This window comes from Chiloscyllium plagiosum, unplaced genomic scaffold (genome assembly GCF_037043375.1).
Source record: "Chiloscyllium plagiosum isolate Xiang-an unplaced genomic scaffold, Cpla_swu_hap1 HiC_scaffold_2, whole genome shotgun sequence".
Lineage (NCBI taxonomy): Eukaryota > Metazoa > Chordata > Chondrichthyes > Orectolobiformes > Hemiscylliidae > Chiloscyllium > Chiloscyllium plagiosum.
Window position 1 is genome coordinate 26,098,364 of NW_028270140.1, and position 12,994 is coordinate 26,111,357.

At 41.9% G+C, this 12,994-nt stretch overlaps 1 protein-coding gene across 2 annotated transcripts in view; it reads right to left on the minus strand.

Moving 5' to 3' along the window:
- LOC122563665 (ADAMTS-like protein 1) overlaps positions 1-12,994 on the minus strand; it is a 571,728-nt gene that overhangs the window by 5,857 nt on the left and 552,877 nt on the right. For both annotated transcript variants that reach the window (XM_043717704.2, XM_043717714.2), the window contains 3 exons: positions 10,897-11,104; positions 2,056-2,165; positions 450-670 (listed from right to left, as the gene is read on the minus strand). In XM_043717704.2, the coding sequence (XP_043573639.2) occupies positions 450-670; positions 2,056-2,165; positions 10,897-11,104 (539 nt within the window). The remainder of the gene's footprint in view (positions 1-449; positions 671-2,055; positions 2,166-10,896; positions 11,105-12,994) is intronic.

The window sequence follows — 12,994 nt, forward strand, 5'->3', positions numbered from 1 at the left end:
TGGTGCAGTGCATTTTGTATAGAGTGCTAACTTCTGTCATTGTGGATTGATGGTTCTTCCAACACTATTCCTACCACCATGTTCATCACGGTGGGTGATCTCACGATCTTGCCAAATTCACTATGCAGGCAAATACAGATGGTTAACAGACACATTAAGAGCTCATCAATAGGTCATGTTGCAGCTTTTGAAGGTGGCATCTTGGGCAGATCTGAATGGACTCTTCCCTAAAACTTTCCCTCCTGGGGAAAGCTTCAAATTGCAACCAGAGCCTTTCATGAACAGGAGGCATGATTGCTTTTCATGGTTTACTAACATGGTTAGTAAATAATTGCTGTGCACTAATATTCTACCATTTTATGTCAGTTTTCACTTTTATGCTACTGACAAACATCAGATTAAATACGTCTTTTTCTTACATTTTAGTTTGCTGTTAAGTTGGAACTTACATTTTTCACATGGGACAATGTTACACCTCTGCCAGTTCACTGGCCTCTGCTTCCAAGAACAGAATTGTTCTCTCACTTGTTGGCCTGTCTGCAGATGTACACACTCCACTCTTCTGGACTGAAAACCATAATTCCCACAGGAAGAGGTGCACGATGTCCAGGAACTAGTGCGCCATTGGACAGTACAAAGATCTGACGTACAGTTCCGTCTGCTGTGTGGCCTAAAAGCAAAGTGTGCTCATGAGAACATTATGATATAAGCAGAGCATATTTTCAGTTCAGTTCTGGGCTTTGCCACATCTCGTATATTAGGTCCTGCATCTTCAGACTCAGCACAGTTGCTAATTAATACAGTCAGTTCTGCTATAATGTGGAAGTTCCATTCTTTGGCAATCCCACATGTTATAAGAAAATTGCACAATAGCAGCACCATTTAAACTAAAAGGGGTCGGAATTGTGTTGTAACCAAAACATGCCTTAAAACGTTGCACTTTAGAATCAGTGTCCCCAACTCATCAATCGTGTTATAGTGAATTTTTGTTAACAAAATGCACGTTATAGCAGAACAATCCTTTACAAAGTTAGGCACAACCTTTTTTGTGAAATTTTGGGAACTCAGGAAACTCTAATTTACTTCCCATGGGACTTTTCAATCAACAAGATGGCTACTTCTTCCCCTGGTTATCTGACAGGACTTGAACTCAGGCTGAAAAGCCACTACCCAAACTACTGTCCCAAGTTACAAATCACACAACACCAGGTTATAGTCCAACAGGTTTAATTGGAAGCACACTAGCTTTCGGAGCACCGCTCCTTCATCAGGTGGTTGTCCCACCATCTCTTCCAAAGCATTATTTGAGTCCCAACTGACATATTAACTCTTTCTTACAGTTATGAATTGATCCCCTATGAATTGAAACAAAAAATGCAGGAAATGCAGAGTTGCATTTACTTTTCTGAAAAGATTCCATCGCCTTGTGTGAACTTGTACATGTGGTTTCAGGGTGTGACCAGAAGTGACCACAATGTGGGACCACAGACTAATGTGAACCAATGGTGATGCCCAACAACATAGAGTCTACATTCCAGGTCTGGGGCATAATTTCAACCCAACTAGAGATTCAATGTCGATAGATACTCCCTTGTTAAACTTTCAAGTTTCTTGAAGGGGAGGAGCCTTAAGTTGAGAAAAATATAGAAAACTCTGTCTGAGAGACTGACAGAGAAGACTTTTTTCTTTAAAAAGTGATAAACCTAATACTTTTTTTACATGAGGAAACAGCATAATAGCAAATAACAATGCTTCCAATGATAGGGTGCTGTAAATAATCTGATACCCGAGTAATTATGATAAACATTTGCTGCTTGTGCAATTGCAGCTTAGAATCTGTTTAAACATTAATCGGTAGAATTTGGAGTTTAGGCTGATTTTTTGTTTTAAAAATCACATCGGTCCCATTATATTTCAGATCTGTCAGATAACAATAAAATATGCATCACGTGGATGGTTTGTGGTGTCATTACTGAATGTTACACTACATTTTGATGTCAATTGCATTATCTTGTATTGTCACAAGGGTCTCATTACAAGTTGAGAATAAGGTACCTGGTATTACTGCTGCATTGCTGGGAGGGTAACTTGGTTCCATTCTGTGACTGACAGAAGACATGACGACGTTGGATTCCCAGCCTCAGTCCCACACAATGGTTAGTGCACTATTCAAGGGAACATTTTAAGCCAGAGTTTAATCTAATGATTTGCATCACTTAAACCTTTATTGTATTTAACAAGAAAAAAGTGAGATAATTCTCAAAAAGTCCATACTTTCCATTATTAGTTGAGTATCTTTTGCAGTTTAGTATGAAAATAATTTTAGTGGGAAGGGGAAATGGAGGGCATAACCTTTAATTCATCCAAATAAGCAGTACCTCTTAAGAGTGCAGTATTCCCTTCGTAACACATTATGAGGGTCAGCACTGATTTCATACATTTTGGGAGGAAGAATATGGTCACATATTTGCAAATAAGAATGGTAAAGGTAGAGGAACAAAGTGATCTGGAAGCACATATACTCAAATCACTAAAGGTAGTAAACTTTGGGAATGTTTCCAGCTTCAGTAATTCTAATTACTGCTGAAGACCCTGGGAAGTATCTTTAACTATGGAGCTATATAATCAGATGTCAGCTGCATTAGTGAGGGATGAGCAGTAGATTCCCCACGAGGTTCACATGCTGGAGCTTGGTCAAGCTTCAACATTACATTCTGAAAGGTTTCTTCAAGGACCCACGTGGAGCTGGAGTTCTCTGAGCCAGTTAGTGAAAGTGGAAATGATAGCTGTAACTCTTTACATCTACCAGGCATCTGTCCCTATTGCTTGACTTGGCATCCACTCCCAATCCTATTTTCTACAAACCCTCTCTTTGATCTCCCTTCCCCCCAAATCTGACTACCCAGGATGCTGGCCCACTCAGCTCCCACTCCTCAAAGTCCTACAGCCCACTTCTCACTGTCTCGCTGGTCTGTTTCCCCACCCCCACCCAACCTGGAACACCACCTCTTCTGCCTAAATCTCCCCAGCCCACAATTCTCAGGACCTCAGTAAGGCCAGCACTTGACAGTACCCTCACCCCACCCAAGCTCTCCTCAGCATCCAACCAACCACTTGCTCCACTCTCCAGCCAGGTTCCCCCCTCCTCCTGATGTCCCAGGTTCCTCTTCTTTCAGTCCTCCTCACTTTCCATCTATGCATGATCCCACTCAAAGTATAATCTGGTCACCAGAAGTATTTATGCGACTGAAACTTTATCATGTTAATCGCAATAGAGACCAGCCTTCACTGTACGTTTCGGACCAAGAGCTCCCTGGATAATGGAGAATATTACAGATGTAATAGACAATTTCATGACACTTACATCATCTATTTCAACAGACATGAAGCTAAATAATACGAGTATTGTGTTTAGCAAATGTTTAAAGATTTGACTGACATGACACAATTTTCAGAAGCTAGGTTTATCAGTAGAAGTCAAAGAACTGTCTGGTTTTATTAACATTCAGTGAGTGGTGGTGGGGGTGGGGACTTAATGTTATGTTTGATTGAACATCTTGTGCAGATGATATTAGAACGTAGGTGAAATCCAGGCTCTATATTTTACACATTAACTTTAATACATAAACACCCAACATCATTCCTAGAATGACCTGTGGACCTGGAAAGCTGCTTGTGGAAGAAGCAGATGCAGCAAATGTGATAGAAGTTAATTAAAGTCATGTGCTTTACTGGGAGCATTTTACTCGATTCATTTCCTTGTAGTTTCAGGTTGTCAACGTTCTGGCTTCTTGGTAACACACACAGAGTAAGTTTGATGAGTTTTATGCCCCATCCTTAATCCAGCACAGGAAATGAAGATAACGGATTGAAAAACAATTCCATCTTCATTGAAACCACCTTCACTACTTTGTTCAAATGAAAATAACTCACTGCTGTGGCCAGACTGCCGTCATGAATAACACTGTCGCAGCTATTGAGGCAAAGTTTTGGATCTTGCTGAGCTCAATGCAGGGAGTGGGATTTCAGGATCTTGTGTGTGTGTGTATGCATGAGAGAGAGAGAGAAAGAGAAAGAGTGTGTCCAGGATTCAATCTCACACTGAACAACTCCAGTTTGGTATAATAGAACATACAACATAGAACAGTACAGGCCCTTCGGCCCTCGATGTTGTGCCAGCCTTTTATCCTACTCCTATATTTTGGGGAGTTAATATTTCCTGATGTTTTGTAGCTCACTGAATGGAGGCCACAGCTATCTTGATCATTACCTGTTGAATCCTGGAGACACACTCCATAAAGGAATTAATAACGTGCTGTTGAATCAGAGCCGGCCATGGAATGTTTCTACTGTGCAATTATGTGATTTGGAAACACCAGGGGAATAATACCAGCATTCAAACTAGCAATTTAAAACACTAGGCTCACCTGCAAGTGGGTAATAGTTCATTTCATTTCAGTCACAACTGCATGAAATGATTAAATTCAAATTGACTTTTACATACGACAATGATTAAATCAATGCAGGTGGCAAAACAGAAAGAGGCATGGATTCTGGCTTAGATTTAAATTGGTATTAGGATACCGTACATAAATGTTCACAGAAATGCCGGAGGATCTTTTGTAATGTTAATATAAAAATAGATGTGAAGCAGCTGGCATCACAGGAGCTCCCACTGTTCAGGCAAACAAGAAACTAGATTTTACTGGTAGCCCCTGATTAGATTCCTGATTGTTGGCCTAATGTTACAAACTACAGGCAAAAATAATCATATTCCCCATTATAGCATTTTGATTTTTTTTTCTCTTTTACAAGTGAAAAATCAAACTAAGTGAGTATAAGTCCTTAAAATGTCTCTGTCTCACTTCATTTACTTAACAGCGTAAATTATTTATTTCCTTCCCTGATCATGAATATTTTGAACCCTTGAGTGAATCGTATGATGGTTAGAGCACAGGGAGGAGGACAATTATGGTCAAAAACATAAGAAGAAAGAATATTATGGCCGATTTAAAGTGAAACTCAGTAAACCATTCATGCATGCATTCCATTAACACATTTAATACTAAAGAGTTAATTATAGGTCCATAGTTTAGTGTCAGCTGTAACTATCATCAAATGTATCTGTTATTTGCTTTCCAAAAGCTTTGACACATCAATGATCTGAAGTCAAACATAATCATTGCCCGAAGTTAAATTCCTTAATCTCAGGAGCTCCAGCTTCTGATAGCTTAAGTAAGTAAATAACGTTTCCTAATTTAATACTGCTGTCTGCAGAATGATGCTGTTTAAATGTGGGTGAGTTTCAGATGTAATAATTAGCCATTTCTCCTTCAATAGTTTGCAATCTAACTAAGGTGCTCAAAATAGCCCCCATTTTTAGTAATTTTACTTTTCAATTGTGTTTCTTTTACTACAATGAATTGTTTAAATCTGTTCAACTCAGATATACTGGATTGGACTTTCACTTTATAACTGCACAGACTCAAGTTCAACAGTTAAAAAGCAGATCATTTTTTAAAAACTTTACGACAAAGATTGGCCCTGTAAAACTACTTGTCATTTGAAGCCAGGATGTTCAAATGCCAGGTTACTTAACTGGACTTCTAATCCTTCGATATGTTTAGAGAGATTGAAAACATTAAATGCTAATTGCTAAAAGACAAATACATAGCCAGAACTAATAAATGTGGGTTTTAACAGCACAGCTCAATTATCTATATATCACAGCTATTAATCAAATAAACTAGCTCCAGGTCAGTGGAAACATTAAGGAAACTTCCTGCACCTTCCCACAAAAACATTTCAACATCTAATATTTAGTTATCCTTCAGTAACCTGGTCAGTACCAGTAAGATCTAATTTCCTTGTTGGTTTGTACAGTGGGAGTTCGGATTATGCCAGCCATCCTGCATGTATTTTTAAATTAACATAAAAGACCCTTGTGCATGTCTGTGAACATTTTTGTCCAGTTATCCTAATACCAATTCAGCTATAACACAAGGAATGTTCCCGTATCTTCCTTGAGTGATAAGTTTTAACATAGCTCACTAGAAATATTTACTACAAATAGATGTAATGTTTGAACCCTTGCTGATTTTTCGTTAGTTTTATTTTATTCTTTGGAGCTATGAACTGAGAACTGTGAGCTGAAAATCCCCTTGGACTGTGGGTAGCAATTGTGACAAAAAAAAGCAAGCAAGCTATTGTTTGTCAGTGAGGCCTGGTCCGGAAGTTAATTGCAGGTTAGTTCTTGATCAAAAGGTTCTACAAACGCTTTGACACTGGGTAAGAGCAGTATGTTTAAACAGATAGTAGATGTTGGTGATTAATAAGGTCAATACATGGGATTGGCTCCAGCATATCTGGGAAAGACCTTATGTTCCAGTAGGTGTTTAATGATAACTGCGACCTATGGGGAGACAATCAGCCTGACAGGGAAAGGCCAGAATGTGATCTCGATGTTGGATTCTGCTTTCTGTGAGGAGGAGTTTGGCTGTTGAAATGACAGCATGAAGATTTTGAAAGCTCCCTGCCATTATCAGCTATTGGAAGTTTAGAGAATAGAAACTATGTTGTAAGTATTATTAACTTCCCTTGACTGAGCTGAAAAGATGGACCTGATCAACATCGTCAGAACAATGCATCATAAAAAATCACCTTAATAATTTAGCCAGTTCTGTTATTTTATTTATCCCTTAATTGTGTTTGTTTATCTGTCTGCCATTTGTGTGAATGGAGCTGGAAACAAAGGTTATTGGGTTTAAATATAGACATCAAATAGATCAAATTTATTTAAATTTGCTTTGCTAAAGTTACTATATTGTGAATAAATTATTAAAATCTTTGATTAAACTACAAACCAGTGTTGACAATTGATTATTCGTGGAGTCAGGGGTTTGTTAATCCAAAAAGAGGAAAATCAGGAGGGCAAAAAGGGGACATGAGATAGCTTTGGCAAATAGAATTAAGGAGAATCAAAAATACATTAAGGACAAAAGGGTAACCAGGGAGAGAATAGGGCCCATCAAAGATCAGCAAGGCGGCCTTTGTGTGGAGGCGCAGAAAACAGGGAGGGTGGGGGGGGGGATCTAAACAAGTACTTTGCATCAGTATTTACTGTGGAAAAGGATATGGAAGATATAGAATATAGAATGTAGGGAAGTAGATGGTGACACCTTGCAAAATGTCCATATTACAGAGGAGGAAGTGCTGGATGTCTTGAAACACAAATGGTAGATAAATTCCCAGGACTTGATCAGGTGTACCCTAGAACTCTGTTGGAAGCTAGAGAAATGATTGCTGAACCTCTTGCTGAAATATTTGTATCATTGATAGTCACAGGTGAAGTGCCAGAAGACTGGAGGTTGGCTAGCGTGGTGCCACTGTTTAAGAAGGGTGGTAAGGACAAGACAGGGAACTGCCCCAGCTACGCCTGCCTCTTCGTAGGATATGTGGAACAGTCCATCTTCCGCAACTACACTGGCCCCACCCCCCACCTTTTCCTCCGCTACATCGATGACTGTATCGGCGCCGCCCCGTGCTCCCACGAGGAGGTTGAACAGTTCATCCACTTCACCAACACCTTCCATCCCGACCTCAAATTCACCTGGACAGTCTCAGATTCCTCCCTCCCCTTCCTCGACCTTTCTATTTCTATCTCAGGCGACCGAATCAACACGGACATCTACTACAAACCGACCGACTCCCACAGCTACCTAGACTACACCTCCTTCCACCCTGCCCCCTGCAAAAATGCCTTCCCATTCTCCCAATTCCTTCGTCTCCGCTGCATCTGCTCCCAGGAGGACCAGTTCCAAAAACATACAACCCAGATGGCCTCCTTCTTCAAGGACCGCAATTTCCCCCCCGACGTGGTTGACAATGCCCTCCACCGCATCTCTTCCACTTCCCGCTCCTCCGCCCTTGAGCCCCACCCCTCCAACCGCCACCAGGACAGAACCCCACTGGTCCTCACCTACCACCCCACCAATCTCCATGTACAGCGCATCATCCGCCGTCATTTCTGCCACCTCCAAACAGACGCCACCACCAAGGATATATTTCCCTCCCCTCCCCTATCAGCATTCCGTAAAGACCACTCCCTCATGACTCCTTCGTCAGATCCACATCCCCCAGCAACCCAACCTCCACTCCCGGCACCTTCCCCTGCAACCGCAGGAGGTGCAAGACTTGCGCCCACACCTCCACCCTCACCTCCCTCCAAGGCCCCAAAGGAAACTTCCATACCCGCCACAAATTCACCTGCACCTCCACACACATCATCTATTGCATCCTCTGCACCCGATGTGGCCTCCTCTATATTGGGGAGACAGGCCGCCTACTTGCGGAGCGTTTCAGAGAACACCTCTGGGACACCCGGACCAACCAACCCAACCACCCTGTGGCTCAACACTTCAACTCCCCCTCCCACTCCACCAAGGATATGCAGGTCTTTGGACTCCTCCATCGCCAGACCACAACAACACGACGGTTGGAGGAAGAGCGCCTCATCTTCCGTCTAGGAACCCTCCAACCACAAGGGATGAACTCGGATTTCACCAGTTTCCTCATTTCCCCTCCCCCCACCTTGTCTCAGTCAAATCCATCGAACTCAGCACCGCCTTCCTAACCTGCAATCTTCTTCCTGACTTCTCCGCCCCCACCCCAGTCTGACCTATCACCCTCACCTTGATCTCTTTCCACCTATCGCATTTCCGACACCCCTCCCCCAAGTCCCTCCTCCCTACCTTTTATCTTAGCCTGCTGGACACACTTTCCTCATTCCTGAAGAAGGGCTTATGCCCGAAACGTCGATTCTCCTGTTCCCTGGATGCTGCCTGACCTGCTGCGCTTTTCCAGCAACACATTTTCAGCTCTGATCTCCAGTATCTGCAGACCTCACTTTCTCCTCAGGGAACTATAGACCAATGAGCCTTTTCTTGGTGGTGGGCAAGTTGTTGGAGGGAATCCTGAGGGACAGTATGTACATGTATTTGGAAAGGCAAGGACTGATTAGGGATAGTCAATATGGCTTTGTGCGTGGGAAATCATGTCTCACAAACTTGATTGAGTTTTTTGAAGAAGTAACAAAGAGGATTGATGAGGGCAGAGTGGTAGATGTGATCTATATGGACTTCAGTAAGGTGTTTGACAAGGTTCCTCATGGGAGACTGAATGGCAAGGTTAGATCTCATGGAATACAAGGAGAACTAGCCATTTGGATACAGAACTGGCTCAAAGGTAGAAGACAGAGGGTGGTGGTGGAGAGTTGTTTTTCAGATTGTGGAGTGCCACAAAGATTGGTGCTGGGTCTACCTCGTTTTGTCATTTACATAAATGATTTGGATGCAAGCATAAGAGGTACAGTTAGTAAGTTTGCAAATGACACCAAAATTGGAGGTATAGTGGACAGTGAAGAGGGTTACCTCAAATTACAACAGGATCTTGATAAGATGGGCCAATGGGCTGAGAAGTGGCAGATGGAGTTTAATTCAGATAAATGCGAGGTGCTGCATTTTGGAAAAGCAAATCTTTATACATTTAATGGTAAAGTTATAGGGAGTATTGCTGAACAAAGAGACCTTGGAGTGCAGGTTCATAGCTCCTTGAAAGTGGAGTCAGAGGTAGATAGGATAGTGAAGAAGGCATTTGGTTTGCTTTCTTTTATTGGTCAGACTATTGAGTACAGGAGTTGAGAGGTCATGTTGCGGCTGTACAGGACATTGATTAGGCTACAGTTGGAACATTGCGTGCGATTCTAGTCTCCCTCCTATTGGAAAGATGTTGTGAAACTTGAAAGGGTTCAGAAAAGATTTGCCTGGATGTTGCCAGATTTGAGCTACAGAGAGTGACTGGACAGGCTGGGGCTGTTTTCCCTGGAGTGTCGGAGGCTGAGGGGTGACCTTATAGAGGTTTACAAAATTATGAGGAGCATGGATAGGGTAAATAGACAAAGTCTTTTCCCTGGGGTTGGGGAGTCCAGAACTAGAGGGCATAGGTTTAGGGTGAGAGGGGAAAGATATAAAAGGGACCTAAAGAGCAACTTGTTCACACAGACGGTGGTACGTGAATGGAATGAGCTGCCAGAGGAAGTGGTGGAAGCTGGTACAATTGCAACATTTAAGAGGCATTTGGATGGGTATATGAATAGGAAGGGTTTGGAGGGTTATGGGACGGATGCTGGAAGGTGGGACTAGATTGGGTTGGGATATCTGGTCGGCATGGACGGGTTGGACTGAAGGGTCTGTTTCCATGCTGTACATCTATGACTCTACAACTGTCTGATTGGGAACTTTTGGGATGAATTTTGAGGGTCTTTGACAATATTAATTTTATAATGTTGTGAATATAAAGGTGGAAAGGGTGATTTGGTTAGTCTGTGTGTCTTGTTTTATTACAGTAAAAATCTCAAAATTACTTGAGCATGCTGGCAGATTTGTGCTGCAAGTTTGGTGAGGACCTATGAGCAATGGGGATGCCCTGATCCCAAAAGATTATTCCTTTAAAATGATTTGCTGAAAGAGGACAGAAGAGTGAGCTTTCTGGAGGGAAGAGAATCAGTAAAACCATCACAGAACCGAAGAATGAACTAACCTCAGGCTGAGAAGTATTGCAAATGGGATAAACGGGGTGCCAAATGCATACCCTCTCACTGGCAAAACATTTGCTGCTTTAATTGTGGGCCCCTGGACCTCTCAACTTTGGGTCTGCTCCAATGCAACGGTAGTGAGCAAACAAACTAAAAATCTTGTTCAATGACTCATAATATAGCACATATGCATTTCAGCTTGTAGAATACCATTTAGCAACAAATATAAAATTAATGAATCATGCACTATTTTCAATAGATTGCAGGTATCACTATTAGCATTAAGTTTCACAGCTAGTACAAACCTGTCCCCAGTTTGAAGTGAACCACTCTGAACAAGGTTGCTTGTTACAGGTCTGGGAATCTGCTGGTTTCTTTCCTGACTGAGCACAGAATCCAGGTGAGAGATCGACAAGTATTCCAGCTGCTGTGACCTTCTGACAACTGACCAGGCGCCTCCGTGTTCCTCCTCCGCAATGCTGGGTACATGGGGACCAGCTACTCACAATCCACCTAGCAAAATCCCATTACAAAAAATCAAACACTTTTTAACTAATCCAAGTTATGTCCTACCACACAATCCTGGTTTAGTTCTAAATAAAAGCAAAATTCTGTGGATGCTGAAAATCTGAAGTAGCAATAGGAAATACAGGAGGTTTGGCAACATCTGTGGAGAGAGAAACAAAAATTACTCTTTTATTCTCTTTCTACAGATGCTGTCAGGCCTGCTGAGTTTCTCCAGCATTTTCTCTTTCTAATTCTGTTAATTCTGTCATCTTCTTAACATTCCCATTTTCCCTTATAACATATTTCTCTGATCACAATTGCTGTCAGCTAGGAGACAGTCCCAAACTCCCTCTCTGTTTGTGTGCATTCCAGTTTCAGTAAATTTCAGTTTAACAGCTTAATGTTAGTTTCCATTCTGAATTCAATTGCCTTGCCAAATGTAACAACTTATCAAGAAGACCAGATGAAAATGTTCACATTGATCCAACTGAGTCAAACACTCTGAAGTAAAGTTACACTTGCACTCGAACATATAACCTCACATTAATGAGCTAAAGTTTTCTGCATTGCTTTTTCACCTGAAATTTCCTCCCTTCTTCTTGAAGGTACTAAGCCAGCTGGGGTGCCTGGGTAAGTTGCAGCAAGTTAGTTTGCATTTACACAGATGTGCTTCTTTTTAATGATCTGGTGAAGTACTTGATTACACTCGATCTAGGATGTAAAATTTTCATTTTCAAAGACTAAGCCTTGAATTTGAGATATGTACATGTAAGAGGTATCACATTTGACATTAAGTTCCCTGAAGATTCCTAGACATACGAGGGTTTATTTTAGATTAGATTCTCTACAGTGTGGAAACAGGCCCTTTGGCCCAAACAGTCCACACCGACCCTCCGAAGAGTAACCCACCCAGACCCATTTCCCTCTGACTAATGCACCTAACACTATGGGCAATTTAGCATGGCCAATTCACCTGACATGCACATCGTTCGGACTGTGGGAGGAAACCGGAGCAACCGGAGGAAACCCACGCAGACACGGGGAGAATGTGCAAACTCCACATAGGCAGTCACCCGAGGCTGGAATCGAACCTGGGACCCTAGTGCTGTGAGGCAGCAGTGCTAACCACTGAGCCCCCGTTCAGTATGGAAGTGCACCTCACCATCAAAATAACAGCAAGCCAAGGGAAGGACAAACTCTTGGAACAAACACAGAGATCAAAGGCAATAAAGATAGTCAAATATTAGGCATGGTATTAGCATTTAACCTAAACTATTCAATACAGATTTTTCTTTGGTGCCTTCTCCAATTATTTCCAAATCCTGGATCTTTGTACTTATTCTATGCAATCTAATTTAATTTTCTGCAGTGAATAGACAGTTTACAGTCTGAGGTTTCCTTCCCCTCCTCCCAAGTGAAACACATGGAAACCTCGGCCCTGCAAGCGGATTTTGGTCTTGATCATTACTGCAATCTCCCATCCTCTAAGTTACACAATTCAAGTTGAGAGAAAGAGAGAGATAGAGAGATACAGTTCTGTTTGATTTGAAGGGTATTTCTTTGGCACCATTTTTAAACCAAAATGTGAAGGGCAATTCCATAAGATGACTATTAGACCATGAGAATTCAGAACAGGAGTAGGCTAGTTGACCCCTCAAGTGTGCTCTGCCATTCAATAGGATCATGGCACTCGTCATATCTATTTTCCTGCCTTTTCCCTATGAAGCTCGATTCCCATATTGATGAAGAAGCATTCCATCTCAGTCTTAAACATACACAAGGACTCTGCCCTCATTGCTCTGTGGCACAGAGTTCCAAAACCACTCAAACCTCAGAGAAGGGATTCCTCTTTATCTCATTCTTAAATTAGTGCTTGTTATTTCTGAAACTATTCCC